General features: G+C 37.5%; 1 protein-coding gene across 4 annotated transcripts in view; it reads left to right on the plus strand.

The window, feature by feature from the left end:
• The window catches only part of LOC149005188 (protein STICHEL-like 3), a 98,966-nt gene that overhangs the window by 44,501 nt on the left and 34,130 nt on the right, over positions 1–20,335 (plus strand). The window contains exon 9 of one of the 4 annotated variants that reach the window (XM_089168795.1): positions 14,274–16,221. The exons of 1 other annotated variant lie outside the window; for it this stretch is intronic. In XM_089168795.1, the coding sequence (XP_089024921.1) occupies positions 14,274–14,421 (148 nt within the window). In that variant the 3' untranslated portion in view covers positions 14,422–16,221. Of the gene's footprint in view, positions 1–13,972; positions 14,246–14,273; positions 16,222–20,335 lie in introns of those variants that run through there. 2 more of the 4 variants (XM_089168794.1, XM_089168796.1) reach the window with 2 other exon arrangements.

Consider the following 20,335-nt stretch of genomic DNA (forward strand, 5'->3'; position numbering starts at 1 on the left):
AAACTGAAAAAACATTAAATTAGTTCCTGGTTTCTTAAAAAAGAATAACAGAAAAATTGAAAGAGAGAGAAATCAAGAGGGGAAGGGAAAGAAAAACAGAAAAAAGATAAAATAATAAATTGAGAAAGAGAGAATATTTGATTGTGGAGAAGATTTAGGAATAAACTCCAATGTCTACTAGCATTTCCAAATTTTCCCTAAGCCATGAGGTGTGAGGAAAGACGAGAGAGAAAATAGGAAAGGAAAGTAGAGAGAATAAATAGGAATGGAAAGAGGAGAAAATAAGTAGTAAGAAACCGCCTCTACATCTTTCCTCCTCATCTCTGCCGTGGTAGTGTTGGGTGATTCTGGAGGCGGAGAGACATAGGTCGTCCGCCTGTGTCTCCTTGCCTCCTTCCCCTCGGTCTCTGATTCTCCTTTCTTTCTCTCTACTTCTCCCCCTCTCGATCTCATCTCCTCCTTGTTTCTCTGCTCTTGCTTCCATTTTCTCCCTACTTCTCATCTCCTCTCCACCCTCTCCTTTCAGTTCAGGGGGAAGAAAGAAGAAAAGAGAATGGCCGTTTCAGGCTTCCGTCTATGGTTGTTGAGGGGTTTTGTTTTCAGTGGTCTCTCTAGCGTTGGGGGAAAGCCATGAGGGCCATTGTTGTTGATCTCTCTAATTCTGTTTCGATCCCAAGTATGGTCTCTCCTTCTCTCTCCCTCTCCCCTTTTCTGTTTTTGGTTTTAGCTTCTTCGTTGAGGGTTCTAGTCCTTAATGGCATCTCTGGCGTCAGGGGAAGCCGTGAGGGCCATCATAATTGTTTTCTCTGAATAGGGTTCATTCTCGGATCAAGATGTTTCTTTCTCCCTCTATTTCTCCTTCTCTTGCCCCCTCACCTTCCTGTTTCAAGGTTTCATTTCAGTTCGTTGAGGATTCCAGCCTTTGATGGCCTCTCTAGCTTTTGGGGAAAGCCATGAGGCCCATCATTGTTGAACACCCCGAATTATTTTCAACTTTGATATGTTCACTTCATTCTTTCGTCTCAATCTTGTGTTGCTACCAACCCTTGCATTGATGTGGTGATGCTGCGTAGGTCCCTGCACATTGTTGTAAGGAATGCTTCTCGTGGCTCTGACCGATCGGGAGACTCCGTCGTTCTAGTGGGGTTTACTGCCCTTTTGGTCTACTTGTTGTGGTTGTATTTTCTGGTCTGATTGTAGGGCTTTGGGCCACTTGTTCTTGTGTGACTAGCTTGCTTTTATTGTTGCTCTTAGGTAGTTCATAGCTCGATGCCTCTTAGATTGCTTGTTATTATGGCTTTGGGCCACTTGTGCCTTGTGTAACTAGTTTGCTTTTATTGTTGCTCTTAGGTGTTGCTAGGCTAGATGCCTCTCAAGTTGCTTGTTAGTTGAGGCCTCTGTCTTGCTTTGCTTGGGCTTTGTCCGTTGTCCTCTTATATTTTCTTTTATCCTCTTTAGTAATGAATTATTTATTCATCTAAAAAAAGAAGGATATTTGTTCCATAAAAAAAAAAAGGAGAAATTTTTAGGACTATGAGTTGGTTTCTAATTGGGATTTAACTTTTTCTTACTTAAAAAAATAGGGTTTCAATGGTTATAAATAATTGAGAATGGCATTTATTCTCGTTATTTTTACCTTTAAAAATTATTTTCAATAGGGAAAATTTCCCAGATGGAGAGATTATGAAAAAAAAAAACCTTATAGATATATTTTTTTTTACAAGTTTTACTCAAATTGATTCTATATTTGGAAATAATTATCAAATCCTAAATTTTGTGGCGATTTTTTCAACCCAATTAATATTCTACTATAAACTACTCAAATTACCCTCTAAGTCAAGTCTTTTATATATATAATTTAATTAGTATTTTTTTTTTTACCTTTTTAAAAAACATTTTTTTTCAATTCCTAAAAAATAGTAGGCAATCTCACATGACTCTTTTACATAAAAAAAAAAGAAGAAGAATTTCCTATGTTTTATAGTGTTGAAGAGGCGAAGAATTTTAAGAATCTACTTGATGTAGTTGGAATTCTAGTGAAAACGCTTATCTCATCTTTAATTATCAGCCAATTCAAGTTAAAAAAAAAAAAAAAAAAAACCAAGGTCATTAGAATAAAAAAAGGCAAAGATGATGATATGATTATGATAATATATCCACAATACACAAAAAAAACTTTTCTCATAGCAAGATTGTATTATTAGTGAGAAGGAAAAAAAGAAAATACAACATAGAAAGTAAAAGACACAATACTCACTGGTTCTATGAGAATCAGAGATTAGTGATAATGATTTGCAAGTGAAAAACAATAGGACTTCTACACTTCTTTGTAAATTGTCCGCCACAGAGAACAAGATGAATAAGAGAAGTGTCTCTCTCTAAATTTCCCACCTCACAAAACAAGAGGAGTCGTGAGTTTATTTATTTATTTATTTATTTTTATTTTAAAGAAAAAGACTCACGTGAGATTGTTTAGCTACTTAATAGGAACTGAATTAGGGAAAAAAATTATTTAATAAGGTAAAACAATACTAACTAAATTTATAAATATATATAAAAGACTTGACTTTGAGGGTAATTTGGTAGTTCATTGTAGCATATCAGTTGGGCAAGAAAAATTATCACAAAATTTGGGTTTGGTAATTATTTTCAAAAATAGAATCCATTTGAATAAAACTTTTTTTAAAATAGCTTATTAGGTAAATGTTTTTCAAAATTTTTCCAACTCGGAAAATTTTCCCTTTTCAATAAATTTTTTCTTTTGGGGGGGGGGGGGCACATGGCCTCCCTCGGCCCTTATGTAGTTCTGCCTCTGGATCCACCACTATCAATATTGCTTTGTTGAGGAGCTTTAAAAGTTAGAAATATAGATTTAGATCTATGTTTGCATATAAAGAGTGGTTTGAGTGAAATGGATATCGCATTCGGGAAGGTGGGCTAACAAAGGCTACCATTGCGTGTGATAACTTCTAGAGACAACTGGGTGATGTGGTGAAAATGATGGACCCAGTGACAAGCGTCATACGTTTGGTGGACTCTGTTTTGAAGGCGCTGCCTTGCCACATTTGCATGCTGCCATTAATTGATGAAGGAAATTTTCTATCTACAACATAAATGCTAGAGGCAGCGAAACTTTCTTGAAGGTCATTGATTACCATTGTACACATGACATCAATTAACAAATTGATGATGACAATATGTAACTGGGAACTTCTAATTGTGAAACATACTATTTGTTCCCCAAGCACCAAGACAACAATAAACTTAGATTGAACACAGACTTGAAAGAGGCAGTGAAGCAAGTGGTTGTGAAGTTGGAACTCAATAACATCCTCCAATCTATAAGCAACACTGAGGTCGGATAGCAGTTTCATTTGAAATAAGTTAATAATGTGAACAAGTCATTGGTAATAACCTAACCATAATTACAAATGGTTGTAGATAAAAAGTTTTAGGGACATATTTGGGACATTTTGTACAGAAGCTACATTGACTGGATACATGATGAGTCCGGTACTAATCTATAATGTTTTTTTAATTAACATGACAAATTTAATGATATTTGAAATGTAAATAGAGGTGAGCCACTTTTGGATCAGCTTAAAGGGAGGTTTGACTTTGTTATAGTTGAGGAAGCTAGTATTGATGATGTTGAGTTCATGGCTGATGAGGGTCAGTTACATGCATAGGATGCATCAGCATCATAGTTGTCACAGCGATAAGGTGATGCGAGGTAGTTTAGGCTAGTTGAGGCGATGAGTCAACGAGGTGCCCTTCGAGGCACTTTTGAGGTGGTCGAGGCATTTTAAGTGAAATTTTGGCTGTGATTGTGAATGAACATGTGTTAGGGAAAAGAAAAAGATTATATTCTAGTCATCCTATATGGCATATATTGATGCATTCATTTGTCTTGATGATAATGAAGCTTTTATTCTTTTTTTTTTTGGTAGCAAATGAACCTTCTATTCTGAAAAAGACGAAATAGTAATGAAGAAAATAGGTTTTTTAGCAAACATGGTCCTAGGTAGAGATCATTAGGCTTCAACATGCTATTTAAATTGGATTAGGTTACTAATTGTGGATCATTAGGTTCTAATTGCCAATTAATTCTTTGCCTTCAATTTGGCATCATTGATTTGGTTTTAAAAAATAAAACAATCAAAAAAAAAAAAAAAAAGAAAAGAAAAAAAAAAGCGGACGCCTTGGGGTTCGAGGCGACCGCATTATAGCCTAACAATAAGGTGACGGTCACCTTACGACCCCATAGGGCGTTCGGAGGTCTAGGCGTCGCCTAGGGGATGCCTTAACAACTATGATTAGCATACCATTCCAATCTATAGGTGGAGTTGATGCTACTACATATGATAAAGATTGGTCCATTTCCTTAGGTGGTGCTAGTGGTGATGGGGACTGTGGGGTACAAACTCAGGCTCAACCTTCGAGTTAGGCACAAAGTTGGATGAGAACCAAGCTCCTAATCAGTGTCAGACTCAAACTTGTGGTGGTTCTGATATTGGAGAGGATGCTACTAGTGGAGGCAATGCTAGCAATGGTGGAGGTGATGGTGGTGATGATGACTATGATGAACTTTGGGAGTATTATGTGGTTCCATTACCAGATAAAGGGAGCCCCATCAGATTCACTAGGGAATCACAACATACACATATAACACAAGAGGAAGACTATGGTGGATTACCTCATCATAAGACCAGGCCCTTCTCCTCTAGGACTAGGGGTTACTCAAAAGGGCCCTGTGTCCAGTTCCAACCTAGTAAACAGACTTATATGATGGATATTGATAAATTATTAGGCTCTATCAATGAATTGAGTATCGGCGAGAGGGTTACCAAATCGAGTGGATATTGGCATGCACCATTATAGGCAATGGTAGTTTGTAGATAGCACCCTTGAAGCAGAGTGGGTCATATTTCAACCCATATGGTCAGTTGGCTGGGATGGAGGAGCATGTGCCTGCTCAACCGGATTCTAGTGTTAACCAGATATCCCACTCATAGTATGGTGGTACTGAATTGGTTGTCAAGGCAGTAAGGCGACCAAAGTGGTTGGGGACGCACTCGGTGACAAAGCGGCAACTAGGCATAAATAAGACGATCAAAGCGGTTGGGTCAAAATTTTTCAATATAACTACTTTTAAACTGATAATTTTCTATTATAAGCTAAACAAACATTCAAGAATCACATTTATCCAAAAAAAAAAAAAAAAAAAGCATTCAAGAATCATAATTATGAAAGATTATCCAAAAAAGAACACAAACATAAGTTCATATCATCAAGCATCATAACATACGACTATGAACTATATCAAATTATAAGTATGAAAATGAAAGTAGTATTTACATTTTTACTTATGATAGCGTGATGCCAAATAAATGCCTTGTCCATTTAATGATTCATTGATTCCCGATTCCGAAATGACTTGGCTTTGTAGAATGAAATTTGATCCAAAAAAATCTGAAAAAAAAAATTATTATGTACAAAATGTCAAAAAAGCAACCACTTTGACGTTTAGGCGGCAATAAGGTGCATAAGGCGAAAAAACGATAGCAATTAGGCAAAAAAGCAGCTGAAAAACTGCATGTCAACAAAGCGATGGCAAATAAGGCCATTGAAAAACCGCCTTACCGCCTAGGTGCATGCTTTGAAAACCATGCTAGATTGTCGTTTGTCGGTGAGGATGTTCTCCTACCTTACACATCTGCAACCATATACCCATACACGGTAGCACTACATGATTGTATGATGGTGGATCAGTGGGTATTGGTGTTAGTACATCATAGTTTTGTGATCCATATACTAGGATTCTTACCTGCAATATGTTGATGATGCGACAGACATGTCTGTGGTATAAGATTTTGTTTGGTTATTTTCAGTCTCTACAACGTGGGATTCGTATGTGTCAGAATCATAATGCACACCAAGTCTGACATAGCAGCTTCCATTAGTCTAGTGTCTAGAGGAACTTCTTTGGTTTTGTATTTCCTATGAATAAAGTTGTATTTGATATTTGACTACTTCTGGGTAGTTTTAGTTATGTGTTATTTTTTTTTTTGATAAAAGTTTTAGTTGTGTTGTACACATCTTAATGTAGGTTTGATGTTTAACTTGGTTATCAATTGAAATTGCTTATCATTTATGTAAATTTATACTGCAACCATGTTTAGATTTGTGAAATACAAAATTCAATTTTGTCCACATACTACCAAGCATGTGCAAATCCAAGAGACCAAGTTGTGTTGTTCTTTAGTCAAACTAACCATGGATATGTGTTTATAGACATTATTAAAATAGGCTATCCAAGAACAACCAGACCCAAAAAAATCCATAAAACCCACGTAAACATGGCAGATATTCTACCAGGTTTCAGTGTGATTTTGGCGGTCCTGACTTGGCTGAAACCTTGAGATGACATGAGATTAAAACCATGTTCACAACTATGCTTCAAATTCAGAGAGACTTACATAGGTTTTCCATGTGAAGTGCTGTTATCGGAATGCAAACCATCCTGGTTCCTGGAATAAAAATCATGAGAATTTGTTGCAGAGTTACAGATCTGATGGGTAAGTTTCATCTTTAACAGATGACATATATTGAGCTATTGATATTGATTTTTTCTCTTCCCCCCCCTTTGGGGCGACTATTTTTATAAGATTCCCTACTTTTTGCACTTTTACGTTATACGTATGCAAAAATACCATTATGGTTCCCATGGTGGGAGATCTCGTGAGATATCTCGCTATCTCACGATAGCGAGACGAGAGGGTCAGCGAGAGATGAGAGATGGGAGATCTCGGTTCGAGATCTCGCAAATATCTCGGCGAGATCTCGCTAACGGGAAGATTTTGACTACTTTAGGGGCTTTAAAAAGCCCCTGTCTCGCTCAAGAGAGGCATATCTTGCCTCTCTCGAGCCTCTCTCTCGCTGGAACTTCCATTTTGGCCGGAAAAATCGATTTTTTGCCGGAATTTGTTGGGGATTCAACATAGCAACATCATCAACTCATCTACAACAACAGATTCAAACATATTTCAAGTGATTCAAGCCTATTTCAAGTGATCTTCAAGACATGTAAGATTTTCCCTTAAATTTGAATTTTTTTCAAATAGAAGGTTCTTCAATGGTTGTATGAGTGTGGTATAAATATATGTTGATGATAAAGCTTTGATCTACACTTTCATGGAAAAATTTTTTTAATTTTCTGTTATTAATTTTTTTTTTGAATTTTCGTATTTAAAAATTATATGATCTAAAAATTAAAATTATAAATTATAAATAAATACTTATGATATGAATGTGATTATTATTTATGTTAAACTACATTTAGAGGGCTACAATCTCATGTATTAATATTTTGATTATCATGCTTGCTGTATTTATTTTTATATTTGTATTTAAATAATTAACTAAAAAAATTATGAAAATAATATTTTATTAAAAAATTATCTTTAAAAAAAAAAAATGATATTATGTATTTTATTTTAAAAATACAAACATGTCTATTTGAGCATTGTATATATGTTACCTTATAACAAAGTGTGTGTTTTGTTGTTTTATTAATTATTTTTACATAAAATAATTGTAAAAAATAATATGTTATTAAAAATTTATCAGTTTTTTTTTTTAAATGATGCTCATATTATGTAGTTTATTTAAAAAATACAAACATGTTTGTTTGAGCATTGTATATATGTTATCTTAGAACAAAGTGTGTGTTTTGTTGTTTTATAAATTGTTTTTACATGTTTTTATGTATCTAAAAATTATTCTAATGATTATTTGGGAACATTCATGTATGTATTTCAGACTTTCAGTGCTGTAAATTTGAATCTTAAATGGCAACTAGTGGTAGTGGCGGCACTAGTAGTGGGACTTAGGACATTGCTTCGCAACATGGGGATCCACTGATTGCTGACAAGAAGAAATCCCGATGCAAGTATTGCCTCAAGACTTTGAATTTTGGTGGTTCAACCAGATTAAAGCAACATTTGGTTGGTGGTTACAAAGATGTTTCCAAGTGTCCCAAGGTTCCTTATGAAGTGCAAAAAGCAATTGCAGCAACTTTAAAGGGAGGGAAACAAAAAAAGGACGAGATGGCACAAAAGCAAAGGGAATTTGAGAATACAATGCTATCTAGACCTTTTCTTGATGTTGATGAGGAGTCAAGCGACGATGAAGAGAGGAGGAGGGTTATGGGTGTTGAGTCACGGGCTGAGTGGAGACAGATAAAGGCTGCAATGAAAGCTAGTAGACAGTCCTTACATGTTGAGAATGTGAGGCAATATGAACAGATAAGGGGAGTAGGTGGTTCGGGGTCAGGGGCATCCATGCCACCTAGACATAGTTTTCAAGGAACTGAGAGGACCGAAAGGAGGAGGAAGACTAGACATTATGATTCCACATTTGACCAAGACCCTTCCCTCTTTAAGCAACAAGACATCTATCAAAGAAACATTCCATATATGTTTGCTGGAGGTAGAGATAGCAGTAGGGAGGAGGAAGCTAGGTTGGCAATCAGCAAATTCATGCTTTACACAACATTGCAACCAATGTAGCCAAAACACCATACTATCAGGGGATGATCAATGCAGTTGCTAGGGTAGGTGTAGGGGTTAAAGGCCCAACAGCTTGGGAAGTAATGAATAAATATTGACCCAAGGTAAAGCAGGAGGTGGATGAATACATTGGTTCATTAAAGGAAAAATGGAGTATATATGGTGTTACTGTGATGGCTGATGGATGGACAAGTCCTACTAGACAGTTCATCATTAATTTTATGGTGAGCTACAATGGAAAGACATCCTTCCTTAAGTCCGTGGATGCCTTAAGATAAAATCAAAGATGTTGACTACCTTTACAAGCTTCTTAGGGAGGTGGTCCTCGAGGTAAGGCCAAAGAATGTTATCCAAATTGTCACAGATAATGGTGCTAACTTCAAAAAAGCTGGTGAAATGTTGATGAGGAAGAAGAGCTGCAGGATCCACCTCTTTTGGACACCATGTGCAGCACATTCGATTGATCTTATATTGAAGGACTTGGGGAAAAGAAAGTCAATCAATACTGTGGTTGAGAGGTTTAGAAGGGTAAGTAATTTTATTTATAACCATGGTTATGTGCTAAAGATGATGAGGAACCACTGTAAGGGTGATCTAGTCAGACCTGGATTGACTAGATTCGTCACCAACTATGTAGCTCTGAAAAGCTTCCAGAAGAAAGTGGTGGGTCTACGACACATGTTTGCAAGTGAGGAGTGGTTTGGTTGGCGTGGATCTAGCCATCCTGATGCAGTACTAGCCCAACAAACCATTGTTGATGATTCCTTTTGGAGGCAGCTGAATAGGACTCTGGGCATTATAGAGCCTATTGTGTTTGTTTTAAGGATGGTGGATTCGGAGAAGAAGCCCACAATGTCCCACATATATGCTGCCCTCGAGCAAATGAAAGAGTTGGTTAGAGTTGCTGCCTCTAGCTCCTTCAAATCTTACGAGAGGATCATCGATAATAGATGGGAGATGCACTTGATGCATCCTTTGCACTTGGCTAGTGAGTCACTTTTAAGTCTTTAAGTTTTTGTTGTATACTTTAATTTACATTATTAATTTGTTATAAGTTATAAGTTATAACTTATAACTTATAATTTATAAACAAGTAAACAACCAAATCACTAAGTTACTAACCAATTTTTTTATTTCCACAATGCAAGCTTACTACCTCAACCCAAAGTACCATTACAAGAATGATCTGGGGCTTGATGTAAAGTTCATGAATGCGGTGCAAGACGTGGTGGAGAAGCTTGTGTCAAATCCTGTCATGCAAAGGACAATTAATGGAGAGGTGAGAACTTATTCAATTGTTTCTTCAACTTCTTGCATTAGTGCATAAACATATACATAATACAATAATTGAAGAATTGGTGTACAGATCAGGGAGTTCAGGGATGTCTCTGGGAGTTTTGGAAAGCCTTCTGCAGTTGCAACTAGGCAAAGAAATGATCCTGGTAAATAGTCCATTACTCTATAAGTCATTAAGTCAATAAGTCTATAACTCTATAAATGATAACTGATAAGTTATATAAATATGAAGATTTACTTGCCTAATGCATTCTTATTTTTTGTTATGCAACTGACTGGTGGGTGCTTTATGGAACTAGTGTGCCAAATCTCAGGGACATAGCGATTAAAGTACTCTCACAAACTTGCTCATCCTCTATTTGCGAGAGGAATTGAAGCACCTTCTCGCTCATCTATAGTAAGGTACGAAACAGATTGGGTGTAAGAGGCTCAAGGACTTAGTGTATGTGCATTACAACATGAGATTGAGAGTAGGGCACATACAAGATGATATAGATGACGACAATTGTGAACCGATTGAGTTGATTGATATATTCCACGAGCCCCCCGCAGAAGATGAGGAAGATGATGTCATATATTAGTGGGTTAGGGATTGAGGTGGCCCAGTGCTGGATGAGCCAGGAGGGCAGCCGGATCCTACCATTGCTGTTGCTATGGGCCCAAATGCTGTGGCTGAGCACGTATCTTCTGATGAGGGTCAGGCTGCTATAGCAGCATCAGAAGGACCAACTGTGCCATTTGTGGAGCCACTTGGTCGACTTGAAACAACTGAGGTGACAACTAGTAGTGGGGATTCAGATGATGCCGATGATACCAGAGGGCCAAGTGGCCCAAGTCAGCCATCGAGTTTGAGTCATGGAGGCAGTCAGGCTGGTTGTGTTTTTGGTGGAAGTCACCGTCAACAAAGGGAGTCACCTCCACCAGGTTTGAGTCATCCGACACATGTGAGCCACAGTTCCCTTATCTCTCAGACTTATGCTAGGAGTAGGAAGAGATCAAACTAGGGGCAAGGGCAAACGAATGATGATGCGAGCATGCATGATCTTGAATTCAACATGGGAAGCATGAGCCTAGATCATGGTCAGAGTGATTCACAACAGCAGAGTTTGGACAGTTGGCAGTCATCGGGGTACCAATACGGGGATCACAGCACCGGGTCAGATTACAGTGGGTATTCTTCTTATGGAGGTCATACTATTCTTCAAGACCCTGCACCTGGAGAGTACACATATGGGAGTGAAGGTGGGTTGTTAACTGAGTGGTTTATAAACCCCTACCCACATACTCAACAATATGAACAACAACAACAAGAATGGCACTTTCACCCACCCATGATTGACGATTATCCCAGAGTGCTATTCCTCCAGTATTCTGACATGAAGACATATCAGTTCCATATAAACCGATATGTGACATACTAAAATGATGGATTAACTTGGGAGTCATATGTGACCACCGTTCAGAATCAATTGATGCAGAATGCTGAGTAATACTCTTAGTCTTAGTCTTGTAAGTTGTAAGTTGTAATCTTCTAATCTTGTTACTCTTGTCTCTTGTACTCTTGTGATATTGTTAGTCTTGTGACTTGTGAACTTATGGATTATGATTTATGACTTACTAAAAGTCTAAAACTTCTTAATTCTTATGGTTGTAAAATTTTGAAGACATTTAACAATTTATTACTTTGATAGTTTGAACTTTGATCACTTGTTGACTTGAATACTTGATGTGTAATGTTATTATATTTGATACTTGATAGTTGATAACTCATTAACTTGAATTACTTGATTTCTTTACATTACATGTTGTCTCTAACCTTGCATTTCACAGAATTTCGGTTTTACACATAGGGTCGACTTAGGAGACATAGTTAGGGTTATTTTCTCACAAATCTAAAGCCACCAATGTGTTCAAAAGGCCTTAAATAGGCTAAATACCAAGTTTCAGCCCAACCAGGGCCCTAAAACCCATCGAGATGGGCCACTGAGACAACGCCCTTTTTTTGGTAGATCTCGACCGAGATCTTGCCTTTTCTTAGTGGCGAGATCTCCTACCATGCTGGTTCCTACAGTAGAAATCATAAGGACTTGGTGCAGTCACAAATCTGATAGGGAGCTTTTGTATTTTCATGACGTATATTGACATTGATTTTTTTCCTCTTTTTTTTTTTTTTTTTTTTGGGGGGGGGTTGGGGAGAATATGTTTATAGATATATTCTTGCATTTATGGTGTTTTGAAAAACGTCGAACACAACTATCAAAAAAGAGAAAGAAAAGAAATTATGCCAGCAGAGTCAAGTTTTCCATATGAAGTCCATTATAGTAATGCAAAAACACCACTCTGGTTTTTCCATCAGTGATCTCCAGTGTTGTACAAAGAAACAAAAACAGGCACGTGTTGGAAACTGTTCCCAAAGTTCAAGAGAAAATAAGCAGCAGTTTTTTCATTCCTGAAGGAAGAAAGAATAGAAGGGAAGAGAAGAAAGAAGGTGAAGCGTAAAACCTGGGAAAAATATTTAACAGTGGATCATTATTTGGTAAATTTTAATGATATTTTTGTTAAAAACAAATACAGGACAAATACATGATTGAAACTCTCTGCTGATACAGTTTCCTGATGTAAAATAGGTCTCGACTGTGTAGTGCAACCGACACGCATTGGAAGTTGTTTCCAAGATTCAAGGGAAAATAAGCAGCGGTTCTCTCATTCCCTAAACAGAACAAAGAAGTATTTAGATGGGAAAAATATTTAGCAATGGATCATTATTTGAAAATTTTTAATTATACTTTTGTTAAAAACAAATACAGGAGAAATAGATGATCGAATTCTCTGTTGATACAGTTTCCTGATGTAGGACAGTAGGAGAAGGGCTTACCTAGTGGTGAATAAGAATGGGGAGTGTATTACAGTCATGCATTCAGTATCACACCGTTACTAGTAACAGCCATGGTAGCAGACCTCTTGAGGTCTTGCTGATATCTCACACTTCTAGCCCAGCGAGATAAGACGAGGGTCAAGATGTTTTTTACTCCAACTCGAGTCAAGATCTCGGTTCAAGATTTCGGTTTGACCAAGCATCTCGGTCAAATCCAAGGTTTTTACCCTCTTTAGCTTGAGTCGAGACGATATCCCAATCTTGTCTCATCTCCCTCTCACTCCTCTCGCCTCCTATCTCTATAGCAACCTGCAAGGGCGATTTTGGCCAGATTTCCCCCCTAAATCTTGCTGGATCTTCACCTGCAACATGTCTCAGGACACTATAGCACATCTACATCAACAAAACAACATCAATGAAGGCATTTGAAGGGTCCTTCAAGCAAGGTGAAATTTCCCCCCAAATAAAATGTTCTAGAGTAGGGTCTTTGAGTCTGGATTAAACATATATTTAACATCTTCCAGTGGTGGAGCTAGGCCTTAATTGATTTCATCTCACTTCCTTCTATTATGAAGTTATGATTTATATACTTATGATATTCTAACTATTGTATTCTCGAGAGTCGAGAATGATGATGTTGTATTGTACTCATATAGATGGAATTCTGAACTTATTTGATGTACTTAGTTTTCGTTTATATCAATTAATGGTTCTATCTTTCATGTTTTATAACATTGTGTTTTCATTCTTACAATATTTTGGGTTTCAAACTTAGGGTCTAGTTGGAATTCATACATAGGGTTGTTTTCTTACAAATCTAAGGTACTGATGTGTTTAACAAGGCCTAAAATAGGCTAAATGCCAAGTATCAGCTCACCCTGACTCTTAAAACCCCCCGAGATAGGCTCTCGAGTTCACTCGAGTTGAGCCCCCAAGATTTACAATATTTCGGCGGAGATCTTGCCAGCTTGAGCGAGATCTCGGTTTTTTTGAAGGGCGAGATTGCCCTTGAGTTCAAGATCTCCAACCATGGTAACACCTACATGCATTATCAAAGAGGACGCCTGCTTTTTATTTAGAATATGTTAGAACTTAGTAAGAGTTATGTTAACTAATAGATTCTGTGTCCCAGTATTATGAGTTGTTAGTGAAGACTTTAAGTATGATGTTGTTATGAAAGTATGAGAATAGCAGGGATTATTGATTAAGGGAGTCTCTGCTGTTGTGATAGGGTTGTTTTCTATGGGCAACAGAGGCCCTTGGAGGTTCTCACTTAATTAGGGAAGGCTGATCTGTTGTCATCTTCAGTGAACAACTCTTCAGATTGTTTCCAAGATCAGCCGATCAAAGGCTGATGAGGTGGCTGAGGAAAAATTCTCTAGGCCAGAATTTTATATTGGGCATTTCTGTTACCACTGCATCATTGATTATGTAATTTATTACTAAGATAATTGTACTATAGGCTTGGTATGCAACTGTGCCTATTTGCCTTATTTGTATCCCTTAATAATAAAATGTTTACATCATCTTAGAAATCCAGAAGCACTTGAAAAAAAAAAAAGAAGAAGAAGGGGGTGGGGGAAGGTCTCTGAGGATAAGAATAAAGCTTTCAAATTCTGCATGTTTGAGCTATTTATCGCTCACTCCGAAATGATTAATGAGCATTCTGAGGTGTGGTGAAGTGTGTTCTCTCTGCAATGGAAGGCTTGGTTAATAACTGTTAACAGAACCTGTGCAGAGCTGGTTCGCACATCTTCTTTCTTTGGGTCTCTTCTGTCTTCCCTTTATCTGTTCCCTATTTGGAGAGGACATCTAATTCACCAATAACGTTGATGCTATTATTGAGGTATACTTCCTGTCTATTTTCATCTTGTACTCCAAGTTCCTTTTGTATTTCTGGGGGATTTCTGTTTTTACGTTTTTTTGGGTTTAGAGTTCTCCGTTGAAAAGCCTTTCAAGGTATCTGTAGATTGAACAAGGCAGTCAACATATTGTGAAGCTCAAGAACAAATAAAAATCATTTTACACCATTTGTCAACCAACAGCTCATTTGCATTTATTGGCAGTTAACCATTTCTTTGTTTCAGCTGACACCACATGGTGTTGGTTTTTCTCACAGTACCCAATTTTATAGGTAAACAAATGCTCTAGTTGGAAGTGATTTCATTACTAGGACTTGTTGCGGTTTAAGATCTAAATAACTCAGAACCTGCAGATTATTAATTCCATCTAAATTCCTTGCTTTAGATCTTGCACTTGAGCTGTCACCATTCTAGCTAGGGAGTGTATTGTGAACTCTGATCCCAATTCCTATACTGTTGCCCCATATGGGCATCGTCTTCCCATTTGATGACAGTTCTCTAACTGAATGAACTCTTATCTTTTGAATGAAAAGGAATTGTCGATTGACATAAAATCATGAATTTCATATATCGAAGTTCCAGACATTCATTTTTCTCCCGTCTAGCTTTCTTAGCAATCCTGTGAGTCATAAAACCCTTATCTTTTACTTCATGACGGCAACATTCTTCATCTTTATAATTAACAAATATTATACAAATGGTAAAATTTGCTTGCCTTAAACCTTGAGTTTAACTTTCACAATCAGACCTAATGGTGCTGAACCTGTTGTAGTGCCACTTTAAATATTGTGAATTCTATGGAGTTATTAAAAAAGAGAGTACACAAATTTCTTTATAGATCCAACAAACTTGTATACCAAATGGGTTGACCAGGGGATACTGAGTATGGTAATAGCATTCCAATGCCCACTGTTGGAACAAATAAACTCCAGCTCTAATTGGAAAGTCTGTGCTTGGGCCGATCCCTCTTGAACTCCCAAAAGTAGAGCTTAATTCCTTAATATCGCGAGCAACATTGTCCACTTTGTACAAGACAAAAACCCACGGCTCGCTTGTCTAAGACAGCAGGGATGTCTTGTGAATTTAAAATCGGAAATGCAGATGCGGGTTTAGACTCTGACCGGCTAGAGTTTGGGACATATTCCGGAGATACGATCTACAATTAATTCAACCTAAACTGAATCAGATTTTTATTTGCGCCTGCGCAGGCGTGTTAGTTAAGGGTTAAAGTATTGGGGTAGGTTGGTAATTAAACTTATAAACTTTTATAAATTACATCAATTCACATCCAAATAAATTAAATTCACAAAAAAAGCTTCTTTCATAGCTTTGGGAAAAAAGAGATCCAGCAAACCATGAACCCTAACTTTTCCTCTATTCTTCGTCCTCTCTCTAGATCCGTCTTCTTAATCTTAGTTGCAGATCCTTTGGACGAACTCATCTTCTTCAAAACCCTCACCAAAAATAAAAATAAAATTTTCACTTGGCATATACAAAATATGTCTGCAAGCCATAAGTATTTTTGAGCAGATCATAGCTCAATGCTCTCAATCTAGAACTCCGGATAGACATTCTCATCATTTTGTTCTTAGAGATTACCTAATCCAATGGGAATCGCTTTAAAATGAGACAATCAGAGATGATTTGATTATAGAAATTGTTTTTTGTTGAACAAAAAAGATATAAGATTATCGCGTTAACTCGAGAATGTTTGGTCGTAGTCTCTTAAGAATTTGAATAGTTTGGAGGATATCTATTATTTTTTTCTGTTTGCAGTAAATCATTATTCACTCGTGGGGAAAGCAATCACAATTGCTTTTCATGTCCCCTTGCGTTGGCGCTTATTGATAAAATTTTAGGATGTTTATCACGTCTCTGGATGCTCCATCAATCCAGAGAGCGTTTCAAAAGAATCAAATCAAATAGTTGAATCCGTGGGATATATCCATGTTTTCTTATGCTATGGCTGCTGGGTGTATTCTGGGTTAGAGATCAGATTCACACAATCTCGTTTTTGGCGTCTTTAGGTTATTTGGGCATTGTCATGTAAATTTAATTATTATCAGGGATTAGTTTTGTAAATACAAAAGTTATATAGCAAAAATAATAAAATTACAAAAATGCCCTTATTTCTCAATGGTTGGATGAAACAAGTAACAGATGTCAAATTCCTGTGCCTGTGCGGGAGATACCTGCGCAGGCGCCAACAAAAATCCAACTGAATCGTATGCAGAGTTAAAGGTTTTGGAAATGGGATATTGATAAGAGTACCTTATTACGAATATCCCTATCATAACAATAAATTAGTACGAGTAGATAATCACTGAGAATATCCCAGTTAACATGGGTTTCTCCAAGAGGAAATCCTCGTGGATTTGGCCTTAGTTCTGGAGTAGACCCAACTTGATAATCCTAGTATACTCTCGGATGACCCTCACAAATTTGGCATTCGCTTTGGGAAACCGGACGTACCTAGTTAATAGTATCATGGTGTTACCTTGTAGCTCCTAATAGGTTCGGCCATCGTTTTGGAAAACCCATAAATAAGATGGTGGACGTCCTCATTTTGATACCCTCCTTTTTATACCTCTGATCACCCAACAAGCCTCTATTGGTAAGTGCACCGAGTATTGTGGGAATATTATAGCCATGCATTGTCATATGCTTATCATGCTACTCTAGTACATGGGACATTATCTGTTGGGGGTAATTGTATTACAAATTCTCCAAATATACAAAAGTGAAATTGCAATACAATTGAGAGATGAAGATCTTTAGCAAATCTGAAGAGCTTGAAGTAGCAACCGAACGAACCACTGATCGATGAGGTTGAGTCACACCTTGATGCTGTCTTTAAGGTAAATGATGCACCCTACTACCAAGGGTTCTTCGCACCACCACCTCCAAGATAAAGCAACCTCCAACTAGAAGATGAAGTAGTTCTTCTAGTCCCTTCAAGGAGCCAAAAGCTAGAGCACAACACTTAGACAACTCAAGAAAGAAATGAACTTTGTAAAACAAATAATGTGAGTGAGGAGAGTCACAATAGCACACAATATGCAAGGAAGAGTTGGGTTTATATAGGCCCAAACCACACCTCCTCACAAGGGGAGAATCAATTCTCCACTAATGGAGAATTAATGGTTTGTCCCTCCTCCACTAATGTGAATAAACCCCCTTGACCTAACCTCCCCACTACTTGGGGAAGTAACTCTCATATTCACTTCTTTGGAATGAATAGGCTTTAACCCATTCAAAGACCTTAACCCCCACTCATGGTAATGGCCATGAATGGTCATGAAGATGAAATGAGAAATAAAGGTCAAGAGTTAGAATTTGAGTAATTCCACCATTCAAGTAAGCCCACCTCATCACCAAGATCAAGACCTTTAAGACCCATGACCAATGTCATGAAGAGCCTCATAACCAAGGTCATGAAGGGCCTCCTTTACTCATGGTGCCTCATTACCACCCTTATCTTGGTGCTTCATTACCACCCTTACCTCAAGGGTCCCACACACAACAAAATAATTAAATAAAAGAAATGCAAAAACTAATTTTGAAACTTAATATAAATTTTTAATAAAAAACCTAATAATCCCCCACAAGTTTCAAAATTGCAAAAAAGGACTCGTGTTGTGACTCTATTAGACACTAAAGGACACATCGTTGTAGGTGTCTTTCGGACTTGAACCTACACTAGGTCTAATGAGTCGCGCTACAGAGTACGGGTAGAGTCAGACTCCTTGAACCTTTCCTCATTAGTGTAGCTGACCGCCCCATCATCCATGTCCCAAAGGTCGACTTTTGGAGCTACCTTTTACACTACACATTGGACTTTTGAACCGGCCATGTCCATTATCCTGGATTCATGAATGTTTAAAGAACTCGCCTATAAGTTCTCATTGGCAGCGGCCAAACCACCTACATCCACTTAGGTTAGTCTCTGATGTGCACCACAACTAACACCCCCCCACATTCCTTGGGATTAGACTAATTAAGAGCTTCGCTCAACCTTACCCTTGTGGTAGTACTATTACCTTCATCTACACCCTAGAATGGAATAATTATAAATGGTAGTCACGACGGTCTTCCCATGACTTTGTTTGTACCCCTTGAACCTAATTCAGGTATTTAGCCTAGCCTCTTCACATAGGTAGGGTATCCATCATGTGATCCGAGGATTAGGCATTAACCCCATTCCTGTAGATGCAATACACAAGTTTTTGATAGACATAGCCTTTGTGAACATGTCAGCTTGATTCCTTTCTGACTTCACATAATCGATAGCTATCATTCCTTCATCTATGTACTGTCGCACAAGATTGTGTCTAAGGCGTATATGCCTCCTTTTACCATTGTAAACCTTATTCTTGGCTAAGTGAATAGCTGCTTGGTTATCACAATGTAGTGATACCAATGGCGTCGGTTTTTCCCACAATGGTATATCCGCCATTAAACTTCTAAGCCATTCGGACTTCCTTTCTCGCCTTCTCTAAAGCTATGAACTCGGACCTTCCATGGTAGAACCTGTTCCACATGATTGCTTTGTGGACTTCCAAGAGATTGCACCACTTGCTAGTGTAAACACATACCCACTAGTGGCTAAGGATTCGTTTGTATCCGAAATCCAATTAGCATCGCAATACCCTTCTAAAACTGTTGGTTTACCACTATAGTGTAAACTATAGTCTATAGTACCTTTTAGGTACCTTAGTAATCTATCAATTGCACTCCAATGCTCTTTACTAGGATTTTGAGTATGTTGACTCAACTTTCCCACCGCAAGAGCAATATCCGGATGTGTACAATTCATAAGATATGAAACTGAACCAATGATTTGTGCATACCTTTTCTGGTTCACTGGTTCACCCAAGTTCCTTTTCAAATGACATCCCACCTCAAAAGGTGTTTTGACTGCTGAAAGTTCATGGTAGCCATACTTTGTAAGTATGTTTTCCACATAACGAGCTTGAGATAGTGAAATACAATTCCCTTGATTGATGATCTTGATCCCAAGAATCATATCAGCTTCCCCTAAGTCTTTTGTGTCAAAATTAGACATCAAAATATGCTTAGTTTGATTCACTATTGCCAAGCTCGTCCCTATTATCAACATATAATCTACGTATAATAGAATAAATATGCCTTTACCACCGTGAAACTTGCTATATAAGCACATTTCGGCATTGTTGATGATAAAGCCATTTGAAATTAGAGCCTTGTCTAATTTTTCATACCATTGCTTAGGCGCTTGCTTCAATCCATATAAGGATTTTCGAAGTTTGCAAACTTTTTGCTCTTGTCCTTTTACAATACAACCTTCTGGTTGTTTTATGTAAATTTCCTCTTCTAAATCACCATTTAGAAAAGCAGTTTTTACATCCATTTGATGGATGACCAAGTTATGTATTGACGCAATTGCCAACATAACTCTTATTGAGGCAATTCTTGACACAGGGGCAAATGTGTCAAAATAATCGATGTTTGGTTTTTGCCTAAATCCCTTGACAACAAGTCTAGCCTTAAAACGATCAAGGGACCCATCACTTTTTAACTTCTTTCGAAATATCCACTTGGTCTCCAAAGTTTTAGAGCCAATTGGTAAATCTACCAATTCCCAAGTATTATTCGCCAAGATTGAATCAAGTTCACTCTTGATTGCCTCCTTCCAAAAGATGGCATCTAGTGATGTGATAGCCTCTTTATAATTAAGAGGATCCTTATCTACC

This window comes from Hakea prostrata, chromosome 9 (assembly GCF_041222555.1).
Source record: "Hakea prostrata isolate BN-2017 chromosome 9, UWA_Hpros_2, whole genome shotgun sequence".
Taxonomy (NCBI): Eukaryota; Viridiplantae; Streptophyta; class Magnoliopsida; order Proteales; family Proteaceae; genus Hakea; species Hakea prostrata.